General features: G+C 39.0%; 1 protein-coding gene across 6 annotated transcripts in view; it reads left to right on the top strand.

Moving 5' to 3' along the window:
• Positions 1-22,886, top strand: part of Slc9a7 (solute carrier family 9 member A7) — a 218,940-nt gene that overhangs the window by 87,747 nt on the left and 108,307 nt on the right. For all 6 annotated transcript variants that reach the window (XM_048461540.3, XM_048461539.3, XM_048461541.3 and 3 more), the window contains exons 2-3: positions 12,061-12,260; positions 13,729-13,806. In XM_048461540.3, the coding sequence (XP_048317497.1) occupies positions 12,061-12,260; positions 13,729-13,806 (278 nt within the window). The remainder of the gene's footprint in view (positions 1-12,060; positions 12,261-13,728; positions 13,807-22,886) is intronic.

The raw sequence follows: 22,886 nt of genomic DNA, 5'->3' as shown, positions 1-22,886 counted from the left end.
TGACATCCAGTTATGCCAGCACCATTTGTTAAAGACGCTTTCCTTCTTCCATTGTATACCTTTAGCTCCCTTGTCAAAAATTAGGTGTTCATAGGTTTGAGGGTTAGTATCTGGGTCTTCTATTCGATTCCATAGGTCGACTTCTCTGTTCTTATGCCAATACCAAGCTGTTTTCAATACTGTAGCTCTGTAATAGAGTTTGAAGTCAGGGATAGTAATGCCTCCAGAAGTTCCTTTATTGTATAAGATTGTTTTGGCTATCCTGGGTTTTTTGTTTTTCCATATAAACTTGATTATTGCTCTCTCAAGGTCTGTGAAGAAGTTTGATGGGATTTTGATGGGGATTGCATTGAATCTATAGATTGCTTTTGGTAGAATTGCCATTTTTACTATGTTGATTCTCCCAATCCAAGAGCAGGGGAGGTCTTTCCATTTTCTGGTATCCTCCTCAATTTCTCTTTTCAAAGGCTTAAAGTTCTTGTCAAATAGGTCTTTCATATCCTTGGTTAGAGTAACCCCAAGATATTTTATGGTGTTTGTGGCTATCGTGAAAGGTGATGTTTCTCTGATTTCCCTCTCCATTTCTTTATCCTTTGTGTATAGGAGTGCCACTGATTTTTTGGAGTTGATCTTGTATCCTGCCACGTTACTAAAGGTGTTTATCAGCTGTAGGAGTTCTTTGGTAGAGTTTTTGGGGTCGCTTATGTACACTATCATATCGTCAGCATATAACGAAAGTTTAACTTCATCCTTTCCAATTCGAATCCCCTTGATCCCCTTATGTTGTCTTATTGCTATTGCTAGAACTTCAAGCACTATATTGAAGAGGTATGGAGAGAGTGGACAGCCTTGCCGTGTTCCTGATTTTAGTGGAAAGGCTTTGAGTTTCTCTCCATTCAATTTGATGTTAGCTGTCGGCTTGCTGTATATTGCTTTTATTATATTTAGGTATGATCCTTGTATCCCCAGTCTCTCCAACACCTTTATCATAAATGGGTGTTGAATTTTGTCAAACGCTTTTTCAGCATCCAATGAAATGATCATATGATTTTTTTCTTTCAGTTTATTTATATGATGGATTACATTGATAGATTTGTGTATGTTGAACCATCCCTGCATCTCTGGGATGAAGCCTACTTGATCATAATGGATGATTTTTCTAATGTGTTCTTGGATTCGGTTTGCTAGTATTTTATTGAGAATTTTCGCATCGATGTTCATGAGTGAGATTGGCCTGTAATTCTCTTTCTTGGTTGTGTCTTTGTGTGGTTTTGGTATTAGGGTAACTGTAGCTTCATAAAAGGAGTTTGGCAGTGACTTTTCTTTTTCTATATTGTGGAATACATAAGGAGTATAGGTATTAGCTCTTCCTGGAAGTTCTGGTAGAATTCTGCATTGAAACCATCTGGTCCTGGGCTTTTTTTGGTAGGAAGATTTTTGATAACAGCTTCTAGTTCTTCACGACTAACAGGTCTATTTAGATTGTTCACCTGGTCTTGGTTCAACTTTGGTATATGGTACTTATCTAAAAAAATGTCCATTTCTTTTACATTTTCCAACTTTGTGGCATATAAACTTTCGTAGTAAGATCTAATGATTCTCTGAATTTCCTCTGTGTCTGTGGTTATGTCCCCCTTTTCATTTCTGATCCTATTAATTTGCAAGTTCTCTCTCTGCCGTTTGATTAGTTTGGATAGGGGTTTGTCAATCTTGTTAATTTTCTCCAAGAACCAGCTTTTTGCTTTATTGATTCTTTGAATTGTTTTCTGTGTTTCTATTTTGTTGATTTCAGCCCTCAGTTTGATTATTTCCAGTCTTCTACTCCTCCTGGGTAAATCAGCTTCTTTTTTTTCTAGAGCTTTCAAGTGTGTTGTTAAGTCTCCAATGTGTGCTTTCTCTGTTTTCTTTAGGTGGGCACTTAGTGCTATGAACTTTCCTCTTAGCACTGCTTTCTTTGTGTCCCATAGGTTTGAATACGTTGTGTCTTTGTTTTCATTATATTCAAGGAAGACTTTAATTTCTTTCTTTATTTCTTCCTTGACCCAGGGGTGATTTAGTAGTTGACTATTCAACTTCCATGAGTTTGTTGGCTTCCTGGGGGTACCATTGTTGTTGAATTCTAATTTTAATCCATGGTGATCTGACAAGACACAGGTGGTCACTAATATTTTTTTGTATCTGTGGAAGTTTGCTTTGTTACCAAGTATGTGGTCAATTTTCGAGAAGGTTCCATGAGCTGCAGAGAAGAAGGTATACTCTTTCCTATTTGGGTGGAGTGTTCTATAGATGTCTGTTAAGTCCATTTGATTCAGTACCTCCAGTAAATCTCTTATTTCTCTGTTAGGTTTCTGTCTGTTTGACCTGTCCATTGGTGAGAGAGGAGTGTTGAAGTCTCCTACTATTAGTGTGTGTGGTTTGATGACTGCCTTGAGTTCTAGAAGAGTTTCTTTTACATATGTGGGTGCCTTTATATTAGGGGCATAGATATTCAAGATTGAGACTTTTTCCTGATGAATTGTTCCTGTTATGAGTATGAAATGTCCATCTCCATCTCTTCTGATTGATTTTAGTTTGAAGTCGATTTTGTTAGATATTAGAATGGCCACACCCGCTTGTTTCTTAGGTCCATTTGCTTGGAAAACCTTTTCCCAACCCTTTACTCTGAGTAGGTGTCTGTCTTTGTGGTTGAGGTGTGTTTCTTGTAGACAGCAGAATGTTGGATCCTGTTTTCGTATCCAATCTCTAAGTCTGTGCCTCTTTATAGGTGAGTTGAGACCATTGATATTAAGTGATATTAATGACCAGTGATCGATGACTCCGGTCATTTTTTTGGGTAGTAGCGTGTATGTGTTTTCCTTCTTTGAGTTGTGCTTGTGAAGGGTCGCTAGATGTCTGAGTTAATGTAGGCAGTGTTGGGAATGTTGGATTCCTTGGGTTGTGATTTTCCTTCTAGTATTCTCTGTAAGGCTGGATTAGTAGCTACGTATTGTTTAAATTTGTTTTTATCCTGGAATATTTTGTTTTCTCCGTTGATAGTGAACAATAGCTTGGCTGGGTAAAGTAGTCTGGGCTTGCATCCATTGTCTCTTAGTTTCTGCAGTACCTCTATCCAGGACCTTCTGGCTTTCATGGTTTCCATCGAGAAGTCTGGTGTAAGTCTGATAGGTTTACCTTTATAAGTTACTTGACCTTTTTCCTTTGCAGCTCTCAATATCCTTTCTTTAGTCTGAATGCTTTGTGTTTTGATTATTATATGACGAGGGGATGTTTTTTTCTGATCCAGTCTATTCGGTGTTCTGTATGCTTCTTGAACCTTCATAGGAATATCGTTCTTTAGGATGGGAAAGTTTTCTTCTATAATTTTGTTGAGTATATTTTCTGGATCTTTGAAATGCAATTCTTCTCCTTCTTCTACTCCTATTATTCTTAGATTTGGTTTTTTTATTGTGTCCCACAGTTCCTGAATGTTTTGTGATGAGAATTTGTTGGATTTGCTGTTTTCTTTGGACAGAGTGTTTAATTTCTCTATGGTGTCCTCAGAGTCTGAGATTCTCTCTTCTATCTCTTGTATTCTATTGGTTAAGCTTGTTTCTGAAGTCTCTGTTTGTTTACCCAGATTTTCCATAGCCAGCCGGCCCTCGGTTTGTGATTTCTTCATTGACTCCATTTCAGTTCTCAAATCTTGAACTGTTTCTATTACCTGTTTGATTGTTTTTTCTTGGTTTCCCAGAATTTCATTTACGGATTTACTCATTTCTTCAAACTTTTTGGTATATTTCTCTTCCATTTCTTTACTCATTTCCTCAATTTTTTTGTTATACTTATCTTCCATTTCTTTACGGCAGATTTTCACCTCCTGTTTAAGTTCCTCTATTATTTTCATAAAGAAGCGCTTAGAGTCGATTTCTTCTATTTCTTCTGGAGTAGGGTGTTCAATTCTTCTAGTTTCGAGCTCCCTGGATTCTGGCGATGTCATGTTGCCTTTCAGGTTGTTGGAGGAATTCTTGCATTGGCGCCTGCCCATCTCCTCCACTCTGGATGAAACTCCTCAGCACTTTCTGGATAGAACTCCTCAGCACTCTCTGGGTAGGACTTCACAGCACTCTCTGGATAGAGCTCCTCAGCCCTCTCTGGGAAGAACTGCTCAGCAGGGCAACAGGGCTAGCTGGTCTTCCCAGGACTCAGGAGACAAAGGGCCCGCAGCAGTGCGGGGAGGGGAGGGGTCCCTTGGAACACTGAAGACCCTGCCGCAGAAGCTGAGGGGGGAAGGGCTGTCCTCCCTTCCCGGAGAGGCAGGCAGGCTGCCCAGGCTAGCACCCACTCACCTCTCTGGGAAGAACTGCTCAGCAGGGCAACAGGGCTAGCTGGTCTTCCCAGGACTCAGGAGACAAAGGGTCCGCAGCAGTGGGGGGAGGGGAGGGGTCCCTTGGAACCCCGAAGTCCCTGCCGCAGAAGCTGAGGTGGGCAGGGCTGTGCTCCCTTCCCGGAGAGGCAGGCAGGCTGCCCAGGCTAGCACCCACTCACCTCTCTGGGAAGAACTCTTTGATCATATTCTTTATCCTTTTTCAGCTCATCCCAGATCTTCCCCACCTCCCTACCCACACAACTTACTCTTTCTAATAACTCTTAGATGGAAATTTTTAATAATGACATTATTGACTTCATGCAGCCCATCTTCCTTCTAGTCTTTAATTTTGTGAGTTTATATTATGTATGCATACATGTTCATCATATAGGTATGTGCACATGTACACATGTACATATGGGAGCATATGGAGACATCAGAGGTGGTTGTCAGATGTTTTTCTCAATTGCTTTCCACCTTTGAAATAGAGTCTCACTGGACCTGGAGCTCATCAGTTGCTGGGCTGGCTGTATGGCCAATGAGCTCCAAGGATCCAGCTGTCTCTGCTTTTGTCCTCCCCTGCCTCAGTGCTGGTATTACAGACATGTGCTGTTGTATATGAATGCTTGGGAGTGTAAAATCAGGTCCTCATGCTTGCACAACAAGCACTTTACTGACTGAACCATCTCTGCAGCCCTACAGAACTTTATTTCTTCTATAGAGAATAATCTTACTTACTGTAGGAAAACTGGTAGAGTTGCTTATTTTCTGTTTGTTTACCAAGCTAGAGGGCTGCATGCTGATGCATCATATGCCTATATTGTTTTATTACTGACTTTTGCATACTTGTATGTCTGTGTGAGGGTGTCAGGTCCCCTGAAACTCGAATTACAGACAGTTGTGAGCTTCCATGTGGGTGCTGGGAACTGAATCTGGATCCTCTGGTAGAGCAGTCACTGCTCTTAACCACTGAGCCATCTTTCCAGCCCTATTACTGACTTTCTGTTTTGATAAATCCATGGTACAATTTTCTAAAATAAAGATCAGAATTTATAGAAAATTATGCTTATTCTCAAAATACTCTTCTGGTCAAAACCTTTTAGAATGGTAAATTCTTATACAAATGTTCATTTTACTGACAGTCATGAAGCTTGTGGTCAAATAAATTATGGTACCTGTCCCCTACATTGGACAGGGTGACTTCAAAAAGAGACAGCCCTATAGCTGCTTCTCTGGAGTAGATTCCCTGCTCTGCTCCAGCTCACACATCAACTTTCCTTCCAAATCCCTGATTCTCTAATATGTGGTATTTTTATAGCAATTGTGATAATGTAAGGGAAGTGATTCATCCAAAATACTTGTAGAAAAGCAGCACTTGGGCAGCAGTTGGTACTTTGCGAAGGATTTTGGCACAGTGCACTCATTCTTCCAACAGCCAGATCTTAGGAGGGGATAGTGGAGATACCTTACTTTGTATGGCATCTGAGGTGTAAGTGATGCGACACACCCAGGACTCCTGTGAAGCCCACAAAATTCTCCTTTCTGCTGCTTGGTAGAACATGTTGTTAAGGGTGGGTGATCCATAGCAACAAAATTGAACAAAACTCTTAAAATAACTATTTAAAATATATAAAAATGGACAAATAGTCAAATAACAAATTGGGGAAAATGTATTAAAGAAAACTGCTGAACCTTAGCAAGAACAGTGGTCGCCTGTGACTTTTAGCCTAGAGATGACATCCATTTCTCCAGATATATGTTCAAAAGACTTACTTTAGTCAGGTGGAGGAGACTGTGATGACTCTCAGTTACTACTTCCTGACCAGCCCATATCAGTGATTAGCACAGCTGTATAAATAGCAGAGTGAGTAAAAGAAGACATTGAAGAGAACCATAACAATCCCTTCTCAAAGCCAAAGTCCTGCCAACCACCTCTAACCCTGAAAAGTGATGGTTACTGCTAGAATCTATTGGGTTCTTTTTTGTTAAATTTGATGTGTGGGTTGAGCATCCCTAAACTGAAAACCTAAAATCCAGGATCTTTTGAGTTCTGATATGACAAGTTAAAAAGATTTGGATTTTGGAACATAGTAAATTTTGGATTCCAGGTTAGGGATACTCAATTTGGTAAGGTCTGTGCAAGAATCCCAATCAAATGACTCTGAAATCAGAAACACCTCTAGTCCCAACCATTTCAGGTAACACATTCTCAACCTATAGTTATTTCTACTCCTTTGTGTGTGTGCATGCATGATAGTATTCATATAGGTGTGAGTATAGACATGTGCGTATACATGGATGACAGATAGCAACCTAGGGTATAGTTCTTTGCTTTCTACCTTATCTGTGGCAAGGTCTTTTGTTTGTATGCCTGATTAGCTGGCCTGTTAGCTTCTTGGGATTTTCCTTATCTCTTTCCACCTCATTGTAAGAACATTGGATATCACTATTTTCAAATGCTTTATGATTTAATGCTTTCTTTTCTTATTATGTCAAATGTAGCGTTAGAACTCAGAATCCTTATTATACACTACACAGTAACATGGTGGTGGCCAAATCACTACCACGTAATGGTGATTCTTTACCCTCAGTAGCATGCATAAGTGATGTTTTTGTTGAGTAGAGAACAGTACATTCATGTACCGGTTCCCTTCTTGCCTTTAATAAAGTCCTTTTTTTTTTTTTTCGAGGCAGGGTTTCTTTATGTAGATTTGCAGCCTGTCTTGGAATTCCCTCTTTAGACCAGGCTGACCTCGAACTCACAGAGATCCACCTGTCTCTGTCTCCAAGTGCTGGGATTAAAGGCATGTACCTCCACTGCTAAGCCAGCTAATAAAGTCTTACTAATATTGGCATTTTTATAATGCAGCTGGTGGATGATTGTCTGGAATTACATCTCTCCTATGTCTACTTGTTAAACCATTCTCTCAATAGCCTGAGTTACAAAAGAGAAACTGATTTCACACCAATGGGGGTTGGCATCTTTATGACCCTCTGGAATTTGCAGTCACACTTGGCTCATATTCCTTTCTCATTCTACCAAAGTTTAGATGAGCACACATATAAAATCTCCATTCATATATATATATATATATATATATATATATATATATATATATATATGTCTATACATGTTCAAAGTCCTTTGGCTATATCTTAAAATTGGAAGAGCTGCCAGTTATATACTAGATACAGTTGGGAAGTAGGTTTGTTCATACCCACAAGTTAAAGTCTTGAATTTTTGTACTTTCGAGTTCACTGTTTGCTTTCAGCCACCTAAAATGTCAAAGTAATTCTATCTCTATTTGCTTTCTGTAAAATTTGAAATTAAATTATTTCCTGAAGTTAGTCATATGCCTGTGAAATCAGTGACCATCCATTCCTCAGCTGGTATCTGCTGTGATTCTTTTTTCACAGACATTTTTTTTTTTCTGTAATCTGGAGCACCGTGCTGTTGAGCCAGTGTGATCAGTGCCTCTATGGCTCTCTGCATTGTTTTTTTTTTTTTTTTTTTTGTGTGTACTGAACTTTTTGAGCTTTAAATAGAATTCCTTACATTTTTATATTCTTTGCAGTTAAGGTCTTTTTTTGAGTTTTATATCAGAGGATGTCTTCAGCTTTAGCACATGAACTAAAATGTTCATGTTGTCTCCAGATTTTTAAAAAAATAATTTATTCAAACATAAAACAACAACAAAAAACCCTCTGCAGTTCTGATATCCTGATATTTCATCAATCAGAAAATGTGAACTTTATATCATGGCCTGGATGTGATGGTAATAAATAGAAATATAAACTGAGGATTATTCAGCATAGCACGATGAGCAGTATACTCTGCGGCTTGGTTAGGTCAAGCTCTGAGCATGGGGCTAACCATTTACATTTGCTGTGGTTGGTTATGTTGCTATGTTTAACCATAGTGTCATTTCTCTCACTGTTTAACTTTATTTGTATGGGTGCATTGGGCCCAGAGCAGAGAAAATAAGATTTTCTAAATTTAAGGACCAGTATTCAGCATCTAATAATGAATCTAGACATTTCCTGGAATAAAAGAATTTGTATAAAATTGTATGCCTCTTTTTTTAAAATTTATTTTACATATATATGTATATGTTTGTGCTTTTGTGTGTGTGTGTGTGTGCATATGCATCTGTGTGTGTGTGTGTGTGACATGTGTGTAAGTACTTGTGGATGCCAGAAGAGAGGCCACTAAATACCCTGGAGTTGAAGTTACAGGCAGTTGTGAGCTGCCTGAAGACAATATGGGTTCTGGGAGTAGTTCTTGGATCCTCTGGAAGAGTAGAATGTGCTCTTAATCACGTGGCCATCTCTCTAGTCCCTAAACCTCTTTCTTTGTCAGTATTCATTGTGAGGACCTAGAAGAGAGCAGTTTACTTTCTTCATTAGCTCAGCTGAGGAGGTTGATAAAGTCAAGAAGCAGTGAGGAATGTAAAGCAAGTTTTAATATAAGCAGTTTTTGTAAATACTATATTTTGGTTTCTCTTTTCTTTATGAACCTGTTTAATATAAACTTTGTGACAGACTACTTTTTTTTAAAACAGGAGCAACTAATTTCTTTCTTTCCAAAGACTGAAGTAAGTATAGGATAGAGAAGGGATGTGTAGTATTCCTGTCAACACAGTCTTAATCCTACTCTTTGGGATATTAGGCTAGTCTTACACTACAGACACATTCACATCCTTATTAACTTAGTTTTTATTGCAAAATATCACCTTGTTGACCCAAAAAGGCTTCCCCTCAAAGCAGAGGCTGATAACACTTGGCATAATTTTGCTGCTCCTCAATTTCTCCTTTAAGGATAGTTATTTTCCTTGCTGCACATTCTACTACCCACTTTCATCTTCCCCCTTCGAAGCTCAGCCCCTTATGGGAACTCCAACTTAGCATTTATTTCCAGCATGAAAGGTACTGTTTGGTCTCTGCTCACTGCAGAGATGACTAATACATCTTTTTGGCTGTGACAGGTCACTTTTTACGGCAATATAGACCATTGTGTATCATGATAAATGCTGAAGAGCTGTCAACTGCTTTGTCAAGTAAAACGTCATCAGAACATGACTGCCTAACCAAGGACTGAAATGAGACTAAAAGACAATATAAAGATCTGGACAGTAAAGCCCTGAGAGCACCCAGCAGTCCCCACCTTCCTGCTCGCAGTGCTGCCAGCAGCCTTGGAAGGAAGTACTGTTGCTATAGCTGATTTTAGTCATTATCAACATGACCTCAACTATGAGTAATAAGACTGAGACACTCAGCATGGCACCATGGGCACAAACTGTCACTGTAATGGAAGTTTAAAAACAATAAGATGGTTCTATATAAGAAGCATATGCTTCTGGGAGGTGGCTCAGTGGGCAAAGCACGTGTGAAGATCTAAATTCAAATCCCTAGAACCCACATGAAAGCTGATCATGGTGGTATATCTGTAATCCCATTGCTTCTAGAGATGAGAGGTGGAGAGAACAGGTTTCCCAGAAGCTTACATGCCAGCTAGCCTGGTGAATGCAGGAACAAAAAGAAAGGTCCCATCTCAAACAAAGTAGAAGGCAAGAACTGACACCCAAAGTTGTTCTCTGATCTCCATGCATATGCATACCCCTGTATTCTCATTCATTCTCCCCCTCTCCCTCTCCCCCACCCCAGATATATGGTTTCACCCACAGGATACTAATACATGTAACTTGTTCACGAGATTGTCACAGAGAAGAATAACTCCCAAGGAACATCCTTACAACAAAGAAGATAGAACATTCATGGAGTTCTGTGTTGTTAAAGGAGAAAAGGATGCACAAGCAGCAATGATACAGGACCTAGTGGAATTCTAATGTTGGATGCAAATGCATAACACATAGTAACCATGGGAGATATCATCTGTGGCATGGGACCTTCCACAGAATGAGCAGAATAATGTAAATGGGCCTATATGACTTTTCTTCACTTTAGATAGGGCTTTGATAAAAGCCAAAGAAATAATTCAACTGGTGTAGCCTAGTGAGCCAGTGAGTTTAATTGGGGTTATTTATAGGATCATGAATGAAAGGCTTACCTATATGAGCATGGGCAACCTAGAGACAGCTGTACTGGTGAAGAAGAGCCCTTCCCCTCTTAGTAACTTATTTTTGACCTAATCTTGTGAGGGTCTTGTATGAGTAATCATCTGATTTCAAGATGGTGAGTTCCATATCACACCTAGAGGACAGAGTTTCACAGCAAAGGGATGGTTCACTGCCCCGAGGACTGACTAGGAAACACTAGGACTGACTACTACATATGACATACTTTCTTCCTGTTCCATTCATAGGAGCCCTAAGTAGTTATCAGAGTTCTCAAAGCCTCCTATGAAGGAGAATTGATAGAAACTGAAAATTTATTGTACTTTCCTTTCTGGAACAGGAATGAAGATCAAGGAAATAAAAAGATGTGAGCAACAGCCACCTTTCTGTAGGTAGCTCACAACTTTACTTGCCAGCACAGAAACCTAGAAAGCCTGAAGCGAGATAGCCATGACAGTGCCAGCTGAGAAGCATGCTCACAAGGATGAGCAGAGCAGGGCTGAGCAAATTCTGCCTGGCCATCTCTGCCATCATCTGATTTATAACCGGATGTGAAGAAATGAATGGGAATTCATCTATTAGAATTGGCTAGAAGACTGACACGGCCTGTTGACCAGATAACTTGAAGCATCTGCATTATGGGCGTCTTCGTTTTCTTTAGATATCTCTTTTTTTGGTAATGATAAATATACTTTTTAAGATTAAGTCTGCCTTTTCTTATACCTTTAAGGTTGTTTCACAGGTGGTCAGGTTGAGATTATTAAGAACATTATTTTAAATGTGTAGCCTCAAGAAGCAGCTCCCTGACCCCCAGATCATGACTACTTAAGTTTACACTACAATATTTAGCGTCCTAGTGGGTATAGTTACTTTCTCCATGATATTCAGTGCTTGAAATGATCTAAGAAAAACCATTTTGTTTTCCCTCTTCTATCTCTGGTGTGTGGCAAAGCATGTTCCATATATTCCAAAGATTCCAGTGACTTGGTCCACCCTAGCAGATGACAGCAGGGCTGGTTTGAAGAATGCACTGGGGAAAAACAAAGGCTCAGTAGTTCTTCCTCATTCTGAAAATGTTACACTTTTTCTCCACCTCATCCTTCTCTACTAAAAGCCTCAGAAATACGACATGAAGCACAAGCAGGTATTAATTCTGTTCATGGGGCCATATTAACCACTATCCTGTTTAATCCTTCTAGTGACTGAGGGACTTAAATCAACAGTGGTATCACTTCCATCTTTTCTGTTCTGCCACATGGCTGGCCTTTTCACAGTTCTACAGTGTTTTTTATTAGTGTTTAAAACTCTAGAATAAGCAATCTGGAAATCTCACTCAGCATCTGCCCAGAGGAGGTAGATGGAGAAGAAGAAGAGAGAAAGCTATGTCTTTTTAAGTTAGGCATGGAAGTTGGGCAAGCAGGCACATGGCAAGGGGGAGGTAGCTTCAGAGTTAAAAAGAATACCAGAGAAAGCATACTTAGGCCCTGGCCAGTATCTGAAAGAGAGAAACCAAAAGGGAAAATGGCTTTTCTGAGTTATTCAGAAAAGTGGGCAGGTTTAACTCAGCTGCAAATGCACTCTGTAAATGATTGGACAGTAAACTAGGACTGATTTTTTTTTATATGTGTCACCCTATTTCAGGGCTCATTGTTGGAGTGATCCTGAGGTATGGTACCCCTGCTACCAGCGGACATGACAAGTCACTCAGCTGTACTCGGGAAGATAGAGCCTTTAGCACCTTATTAGTGAATGTCAGTGGGAAGTTCTTTGAATACACTTTGAAAGGAGAAATCAGCCCTGGCAAGATCAATAATGTGGAGCAGAATGACATGCTGCGGAAGGTGAGCTGGTACCAAGGCTGTCTGGGATAAAGTTCCAGTTTCCCTGGCTTCATCTTGACCTTGAGAAAAACCCTTCCTAACTGCTGGAACTTCAGTCACATTCCTGGCTCATGGTTTTCTAGGGTAGCTTCCCTGTCAGAATGAGGATAAGGAAGAGCCAGATTGTAACTTTATCCCTTCAGCTTTCTGGCCTTCTTAACTGGCTAGGATCTGTAGATATGTATGGGCTGCTGCTTGTACAACATGTTTGTATATCCCACTTGCCTTGTTTTCTCTTAACCTTGCTGTGCCTTAGAAATGAGGTTATCTTTCTTAAAATAATATCAATTTCCCTTTTAGCTTAGTCAGTATTCTGAACTGTAATTCTTAATTCTTCATGGTTCTCTTTACATAGTCTGCAAATATTTGACTGCTTGAACTTATTAGTGACTGATGTCAAAGAGTTACCTAATCTTCAAAGGAAGAAGGGCTTGTTTTAGGGAAAATTTAAGTGCAAGCATTGTTTTTCAATTTTAAAAAATCCATTTTTTTTTCTTTTGAGAAAGCCTCTTAAAATGTAGCTCAGGCTGATCTCAAATTCAGTCTTCCTGCCTCAGCCTCCTGAGTGCTAGAATTATAGGCATTCTTCACTATGCCTAGCTTAAGCATTGTTTTTCATTTGGTTATGGAGTAGCAAAAATGCTTCAAAAAAGATTTTAAGCCTCTCATGTAGGTGATTTCCAGAATAGACAAGAAATCAATATTCAAAGATTTATTCATGTGGATAGATTAACTGACTTTTATTTCAGTTAATTATTTTTAAATATTTAGCCTACCCTTTCTCCCTCCTAAAAAGGTTAGCATGTTTAGAAATGCTTAATTTCTTTGGCTGTACTATGATTGGCTCTGTAGAAGTTTCAGTGTGTATTCCTTATATCAACAACTGATTTCAGTCTCTGTAGAGTTACTGAACTTCTGTTGATGATCAGGAAGCTACTGACCTCACTGATAACTTTGTCTTGGCCACATGAAGGATTTCAGAAGTCTGTTCCCTCAAAAGAGACTTAAATGTAGTAGAATTGCATCTAGAAAAGAGCTCATTAATGGTCTGGAAGTTAATAAGACTCACAACAGCATTTTATTGCAATTAAACCTTCATGAATATGTGATAAAAATCAAAATGTTTTTCTTTTCTATTGAAAAACATTGGCAGCAGCTTTCTGTGAGTTCCTGAAATTGCCTCTAACTGTTAGGACTTAATGTGTATTAAGACAGAACACTGGAATTTTATTCAGAAGTGCTGGAGGAGGGAGAGATAGAGAGGAAGAACATACCAGTCAGTAGGGAAATTGTGGTTTCACTGCTGTAATGATTTAATACATTGGTGGCTTTTGTTTTAAACAGGCACTTTAGTCAATGGCTTTCAATATTTAATAAATATTTTCAGTTTATCTTTATCTAAATTTTGACTTTCTTTTTAAAATTTCAGGTAACATTTGATCCAGAGGTATTTTTCAACATTCTGCTGCCTCCAATTATTTTTCATGCTGGATACAGTTTAAAGAAGGTATGAACATTTTGCCAGTAATTTCTTAAGAGATTTCTTAAGAGTCTCAGTGTTAATTGACCTAAATAATTTTCTAGTGTTTCCCCTTAAACTCTCAGATTTCTATGTTCTGTACCCACTCAGAGATCATAGGTGGCTTCATCATCTGTGATTCATTTCTGTTTTAAAATCTAGAGCTCTTTCATACCACCAGCAGGAATGTAACATGATAGAGCCACTTTGACAAGCAAGGTGATAGTTTCTTGTAAAACTGAAGTCCAAGTTGTCTTAAGGAAACAGCTTCACTGCTGAGGATTTCTTGAAGAGAAAGTAAACTTACATTCACACAAAAACTTATGTCACATTCTTCATACTATCTTATTTGTAATACAAAACCAAAAAACAACTAAAATGCCTTCCTGTGGGTAATGGTTAATCAAACTGTAGTAGATCCATACCATAGAAAAATCTTCAGTGATCACATGGAAAAAATGTTTGCTGTATAATCTGGATAGACTTATAAGGCATTCTGCTGAGTCAGACAATCTACATTCAAGATTATATGCTGTATTACTTTATGTAGCATTACAGGAATGACAAAATTATAGAACTATAGAACAAATTTGTGGTTCCCTGGGATTAGGGATGATGGTAAAGTAGAGTTTGGGGAGAGAGATCACAAGGGATATTTCTGTAGTCATAGAATATTTCTGTATGTCCAAGGATGGGGTGAAGAGCCTTTCATACAATGCTAGATGAGTGTGATGCTCCAGGTCAGTTCTGTATCTTGACTATGGCAGTAGCTATACAATCTGCATATCTGATAAAATTACACTGATATTGTACTAATGTTAGTTTCCTGGTTTTAGATACTTTCCTATAGCTACATATGTTACCATCAGTGGAGAAAAGTGGATGAAGGATACACAAACCCTGTCTGTACTGTCTTTGCAACTTCAGTAAATCCATTGTTAGTTCAGAAATCAAAAAAAGTTTTAAAGAACTTGACTATCCCCCTTATTGAGGATCACTGTACTTGACAGCATCTTAAACCTAAACTACTGTTTATTTGAAAAACCAAGTATGTTTACAAAACATAGGTAGATCTTTCTTTCTTTCTCTCCCGCTTCCTTTCTCCCTCCATCCCCCCTCTCTCTTTCTCATTGTGGGAGTATTGTGTAAAGATTACCTCCCCAAAGGCCTTCCTAGGGTAATAGCCCATTTCAACTCTAAAGGAAAACTTGAGACAAACCTTCCAGGTCTAGAGAAGAGAGATCTTGGCTGACAGTAAACATAACACCTTTATGAACTAGAAAATGACTTCTAAATGAGGAAACTCTGGATAGCTTAATTGCGAAAACTGTATTAGGAACAAAAGAGAGAGTATCACTATAGAATATTCCAACATTCAGCTGATAATAAAGGAGTACTCAGGACAATTTCATGCCACGAAATTGTTTGGGGAGGGAGGAGTTAATCTCAGGTATGATTCAGGCACTGTACACCTCATTATTTTTGAGACAGGGTCTTTTATTGGCCTGAAAATCTCTCAAGTGGGCTGGACTGACTGGTTAGGGATTTCCAGGGATCTGCTTTTCTCAACCTCTTCAGTACGGGATCATAAGTGTGCACCATCACGCCCACCTTGGTTTTTTTCTTGTGTGTGTGTGTGTGTGTGTGTGTGTCTGTCTGTCTGTCTGTCTGTCTTTGTCTCTGTGTGTGTCTCTGTGTGTCCAAGTGTGTGATGTATACACATGAGTGAAATTACCTGGTGCGAGTGAGAAGGAACCACAAAACACACAACAAACCCGCTTAGGAGTTTTTTAGAGGGGGCGTGTACAGGCCTGGGGAATCAGTGTGCAGAGAGAGAAAGATGGTGAGTCCAGCTTTTTAAAAGCTGCCTAGCGCATGCGCACAGGGGGTTGGTGTGACTACATATGTCCTAAGACAGGGCTCACACATGCACACAAGGGCTTAGCTGAGTCTTAGTTGCAGGGGGCCCTTTAACCTCCCTAGGGGCCATTAGGCACTTGTTTTGTCTGAGGGCTTGTCTGTACTTGCATGACCCCTAGAACTCGGAAGTATCAGCCTTATGTGGCTGAAATTATTACAGTATGTACTTGTTTGCCTGCATGCAGAGGCCAGAGGACTGTGTCAAATGTTTCTTTTTGTTGTTCTCTGTCTTGTTGCATTGAGATAGGGTTTTTTTTTTCATGGAACCAGAAACTCACTATTTGGCTAGGGTGGCTGATCAGCAAGATCTCATGAGCCACCTGTCTTCCACCTCCCAATGCTGGGGCTTCAGGAAGACACAGCTATACCCAGATTTTTCATGTGTGCTCTAGTGATTCAAATTCAAGTACCTGTGCTAACAAAGCAAGAGACTTTACACCTGAGCCATCTCCCCCTTTTGTTTTATGTGGTATCTTCCTAGCCCTTGCGCTAGTAAATTTGACAAGTGAAATGAACAGATTCTCAAATTAATAAAACTGACCAGAGATAATATGGAAAATTCTATATAAACAGTAAACTGAATTAATAATTAAAAACCTACTACAAACCTACCTGGCTTCATTAGTGGACTCTACCAAGCATTTAAGGAAGAAATAAAACTGTCCCTGCAGAAGCTCTTTCAGAAAATAGAAGACAGAACACTTCCCAGTTCCCTTTAGAAGAGGATACCTGCTCAACAGACTAGATTTTCTGTCAAAGCCACTCCTTGAATTTAAACCATTTATGGAACACCAGTTAGGTACAGTTACTCAACATATTTATATCTGTTTATATATCTATATAAATTTTCATGGAAAATATAAAAAATAATGATGAGCATAGACACAAATTACCTCATGATTAAACAATTAATTTATGATTCAAAGTCTCTGACAAACCTATTGGAGTATGAAGTTTAGCTCTTAGTAATGGCTCCATAAGTATTTCATGAATTGAAGACAGAAAGACAGTGGCCTCTTAGCTACCAGCTCAGCCAATCAGAGATAAGGAGGCTGAGATGGAGAGAACCTGGAAACTGTTGTGCAGGACAAAGGCTGCTTCTTTCACTCACAGTATGGAGGCTGTAGGAACAAAACAATCATCCTGCCTAGTACAAAAGGGTTAAGACTTCATGTCAAGGACAAACAGTGTTCCCTTTCATAGATCAAGTGAGCCCTCCTTACTGCAGCACTCTGGGACAGGAGAGGAACATGAGAAGTCTGGGCTGCTGGATATCTGAGGAACAGGAGACTGTGTGTTTCTACACACACATTTGAGAATGTAGAAAGGGTTCTGCATTTCACTGATGTTAAAAACACTCAGAATGAGTGATGCTGCAAGTGAGGGTATGCAGTTGATGCAGAACTAAATCAAAACTAGGCCTTCTCTGTCCAACTTCAGGTCCAGGTATTCCTTTGTGCTACACTAGATGCAGATTTTCTATATAAAACTTCCCAAACATACATTTTTTTTTCCAATTTGAACAGTTGCCAAAGTACTGGTGATGTAGGTGGGCCTTCTGTCTATGTGTTATTTTCATTGGTTAAAGAGACTGCCTTGGCCCTTTGATAGAACAGAAAATTAGGTAGGTGGAGTAAACAGAACAGAATGCTAAGAAGAGTGCAGTGAGGCAGATGCCATGGAGCCAGCCACCAGGTCAGACATGCTGAATCTTTCCCGGTAAGCCACCAACTCGTGGTGCTACACAGATTATTAGAAATGGGTTAATGAAGATGTGAGAATTAGCCAGTAACTAACTCTCTAGAGATAATGGGCCAGGCAGTGTTTAAATGAATACAATTTGTGTGTTGTTATTTCCGGGGCTAAGCTAGCCGTGCGGGAGCCGGGTGGTACAAAAAGCAGGCCTGCCCGCAGCTCCTCACTACAATTTGAATCTTCATTTATTGACACATAATAGATAGGAACTGGTTGTTATAGGTATGATATCATTTTTTCCCTCAGAGGAAAATTTGGGAACTATTCTTTGGATCAAATAGGTGTTGAATATTTATTTTATATAATAAAATAAAATTTTTTAAATTTTTTAAATTTTTAAAATAATTAATCTTAACATACAATCAATGTCATGGTTGCTTTAAAATGAAAGCAAATCATAGGTTATCAAAGCCTCTTTAATGGTTGAAAAACATTTTGCTAGAATCATCCCTTCATCAGTTCTGCTTTCTTGAAAGAAACCCAAATAACAAGCTTTGTCTGTTACTAACTTAACTTGTTTTTGACACTCACTAGAGTCCATGTTACCAACCATTAGTGTCTTTATTTTTTTTTTTTTTAAAAATCCTTATAGAGTCACGGGATAGGTTGTTGATGTTGTGCTTGCTATCTCTGATTGTATCTATTCTTAATTAAATGAGTGATAACTATTTTACCATTTAATTGACGGTAGATCAATACCATTTGGATCATTTGATACATGTTTCTACCTTGAAAAAGTTACTATTGGATTTGCCCTTGATTGTTTGACACTGCTTGTGATTTGTTTATAGGGCACTAGTTTGGGAAAAAAGTCATCTAAACAAATTTTTGTGACCATCTCACACACACATATTCACACATACACGTGCATGCACGTGCACACGTGTGCGCATGCATGCACACACACACACACAAACACACCCCACCCCACAGATCATGGGATTGGGAGAGAATTGCTTCCCCAGCAGTAGGGATATAAGGCTGAGAAAAGTACACTACTAACTGGAATGAATATCTAGTAGATTTTACCAAAAGTGAACCTCATTCTGGTCTGTGATGGGTTTAGATTCTTGAAGACTTTACTTGGACTTGCTACTATCTCTTCCCCCTCCCCACCCCCCCTCCCCACCCCCGTTTGTCATTCTGTGCCTGAGAGAGAAGAGTAGGGACCAGTCATGACTATATTGTAAACTCATAAAAGTAGGAAGAAAAGTCAATTCAGTAACGCATATCCTTTCTTTTTCCTCACAAAAGAGAGTGGTGGAGACTGAGAAAGCCATGCTCCTGAAGTCCAGATACTGGATCTCCAGTTCCTGGTCATAGTTTGGTATATGACTTTAGGCAACTTAAACCATAGATTTTTCTCATGTAAAATGGTCCAAAAACTGGATATATGAGCTTATGCCTATAAAGTCAGCACTGGGGAGGCTAAAGCAAGGGGACTTCTAGTTTAAAGGCAGCCTGGGCTACAGGGTGCCTTTTATCTAAAGAACAAAACAATAGTTGATGATTTAACTCATTGGTGAAGCACTTATATAATACCCACAAGACCCTAAGTCAATCTCCAGCATGACCAAAACAAACAAACAAGTAAATTAGAATGAAACTCCATTGGGTTGTTGTGGGAACTGGATGAGTTAGTATATATGAAATACTTGGTGTATTATGAAATGCTGATACATATGCAAGCCAAGTGGCATATCTTTCCAAAATAAAAATTTAGTTCAATAGGGTTGAATAAGAAATGAATAATTTGTGTGTGGGGAGAGGAAAGCTTAAGATTCTGTATTGTTGCACAGCATGTGTTTTTGTAGATTTACATTTCTAATTTTGTGCTTTAGCTAATGTCATAAATGCAAGTTTATCTAATCTGGGTTTCTATTAACCCTGGGAATAATTGCCACAAAGAAAGCTGTGTTCCTACTCTAGTTGACAGTGTGAGCCTGGGAGAATGGAGCCTAAAGTGAGATAGACTAAAGTCTCATGCAATAGCTGACTTTATTTAGATAATCAGATAAGTATATTTGGAGAGTGACTGTGCTGCTAGTATGTTAACTTGACACAAGTTGGAGTTTTCTGAAAGAAGAGAACCTCAATTAAAAAATGCCTTTATAAGATCCAGCTGTAAGTCATCTTCTTAATTAGTGATTGATGGGGGAAGGCCTACCCCATTGGGGGTGGTGTCATCCCTGGGCTTGTGGTCCTGAGTTCTATAAGAAAGCAGGCTGAACAAGTCATGTCGTAGCAGGCCAGGAAGCTGCTTCTCTTCATGACCTCTCATCAGCTCCTGACTCCAGGATACTGCCCTATTTGAGTTCCTGTCCTGACTTCCTTCAAGGAAGAGCTGTTGTATATAACTGTGAATGAAATAAACCTTTTCCTCCTCAAGTTGCTTTTGGTCATGGTGTTTCAAGGCAGCAATAGCAACCTTAACTTAAGACAGTTAATCAAGGTCACATGAACAAAGTTCACTTGACTTGAGAATGTGTACAAATTCAAGGATAGACCCTGCTTGGAAACATTTTTGAATAACAAAAGTAAGATAATGGATAATCCGAAGTAAAACTACCCCTATTTACTACACCTTTGAGGGGCACAAAATACATTCCAAGAACAAACCAGTGTCAATAAAGGGACGGAAGTTACAAGACTCTTCTCCTGTTGGAGTTATCTCACAAGCTCTCAGAATTCCTCTCACATATCTCCATTCTTAGACCATATTCCAACACTGAGTACAAGCACAAGTGCATGTGAGATTGCAATTTATGTCTGGATATGTCACCTGAATACTGTTGCTCCTAGCATTCCCTCATATAAGCCCTTAATGGAACTTTTAAAAAATCATTATAGCTCGGTGGTGGCACATCTTTAATCTCAGCACTTGCAGACAAAGTCAGGCAGATCTCTGTGAGTTCAAGGCCAGTCTGGTCTACAGAGTGAGTTCCAGGACAGCCAAAACTTGCTACACAGAGAAACCCAGTCTCGAAAAACTAAAAAAAAAAAAAAAAAAAAAAAAAAATCATTATACTTTTATTTATATGCCTGTGCATGTTTATGTGAATGCATGCCACAATATACAAATAGAAGTCAGAGGACAGCTTGCAGGGAGGGTGGTGATGTCATTTATCTTCTTCCGCAGTGCAAGTCTTAGAGACTGAACTCAGATTGTCAGGATTGGTGGAAATTGTCAAAACCTACTGAGCCATCTTACCAGCCTCTTTAGTGGAGGTTTAATGGGAATTGTAGTGGTTGATATTTTTGAAATCTAACCTCCACCCCCAAGTCTTTCTGTATAAATGCAATAGCATTTATTAAAAAAGACTTAAGATAGCATCAAATATGTATATATATATATACATATGTATATATATATTCATATATATAATATGTTCATGATCTGTTCAGGCAGCATCTTCATGTGGCATGGCATGTCCTTAAAGAATTGTTTTCTGAGAAGGTCACTTACTGAGCAGGTCACTTATGGGCAGTAAATGTTTTATTGACTTCTGAGCCTCATAGTGGCAAGCATTGTTAAAAGATGAGAGCAGGGTCTTGACCCTTTGAGACATAGGGCAGAAGACAACTACAGCCCTTTCCTCATATAGCCTGATGCTGCTGTGCTCTTTTCCCGACATTCCTCAGTGGCTTACTGGGTCTTCACTATCTTTAAAAATAATGGCTAATACTAATAGCTCAAAATGTCTCAGAGGAACTCTAACCAAACATGTGAAAGACCAGTATGACAAGAACATTAAATTTTTAAAGAAAGACGTTGAAGAAGACACCAGAAAATGGAAAGATCTCCCGTGCTCTTGGGTAGGCAGAATTAACATAGTAAAAATGGCAATCTTACCAAAAGTAATCTACAGATTTAATGCAATGATGGTCAAATCCCTGCAAAATTCTTCACTGAACTCAAAAGAATAATACTCAACTTCATATAGAAAAGCAAAAAACAAAAAACAAAACAAAGCAAACAACAACAACAACAAAAAACCAACCAAACAAAAAAATCCAGGATAGCCAAAACAATCCTGTACAATAAAGGAACTTCTGGAGGCATTACAATCCCTGACTTCAAACTCTATTACAGAGCTACAGTACTGAGAGCAGTCTGGTATTGGCATAAAAACAGACAGGAGTACCAATGGAACCAAATAGAAGACCCAGATATCAATTCACACACCTATGAACACCTGATTTTTGACAAAGAAGTAAAAAAATATAAAATGGAAAAAAATAAAGCATATTCAACAAATGGTGCTGGCATAACTGGATATCAACATGTAGAAGAATGAAAATAGATCCATATCTATTGCCAAGCACAAAACTCAAGTCCAAATGAATCAAAGGCCTCAACATAAAGCCAACCACACTGAACTTCACAGAAGAGAAAGTGGTAAGTAAGTACACTTGAACACATTGGCACAAGAGATCACTACCTAAATATAACACCAGTAGCACAACACTGAGAGAAACAATAAATGAGACCTCCTGAAACTGAGAAGCTCTGTAAAGCAAAGGACAAAGTCAATAAGACAAAATGGCAGTCTACAGAATGGGAAAAGATTTTCACCACCCCCATATAGGACAGAGGTGTGATCTCCAAAATGTACAAAGAACTCAAGAAACTGGTCATCCAACAAACAAATAATCAAATAAAAAAATGAAGTGTGACCTAAACAGAGAACTCTCAACAGATGAATCTAAAATGGCTGAAAGACCCTTAAGGAAATGTTTAGCATCCTTAGTCATCAGAGAAATGCAAATCAAAACAACTCTGAGATTCCATCTTACACCTGTAAGAATGGCCAAGATCAAAAACACTGATGAAAACTTATGCAGGAGAGGTTGTGGGGTAAAGGGAACACTCCTGCATTGCTGGTGGGAATGCAAGCTGGTACAGCCCCTTTGGATGCCAGTGTGGCGATTTCTCAGAAAAATAGGAAACAACCTCCTTCAAGACCCAGCAATACCACTTTCGGGTATATACCCAAAAGATGTTCAATCATACCACGAGGACATGTGCTCAACTATGTTCAAAGCAGCACTGTTTGTCATAGCTACAACTTGGAAACAACCTAAATGCCCCTTGACTGAAGAATGGATAAGGAAACTGTGGTGCATTTACACAATGGAGTCCTATACAGCAGAAGAAGAAACCAATGACATCTTGAAATTTGTGGGCAAATGGATGGATCTACAAAATATCATATTGAGTGAGGTAACCGAGATCCAGAAAGACAAATATCATATGTACTCACCCATAAGTGTCTTTTAGACATAAAGCAAAAAACCAGCCTACAGTTCACACTCCCAGAGAACCTAGACAACAATGAGGACCCTAAAAGAGACATACATAGATCTAATGAACATGGCAAGTAGTAAAAGAT

Source organism: Myodes glareolus, chromosome X, assembly GCF_982192425.1.
Source record: "Myodes glareolus chromosome X, mMyoGla1.1, whole genome shotgun sequence".
Taxonomy (NCBI): Eukaryota; Metazoa; Chordata; class Mammalia; order Rodentia; family Cricetidae; genus Myodes; species Myodes glareolus.
Note: the sequence above shows the minus strand (reverse complement) of the source record. Positions and strands in the feature narration are given on the sequence as shown.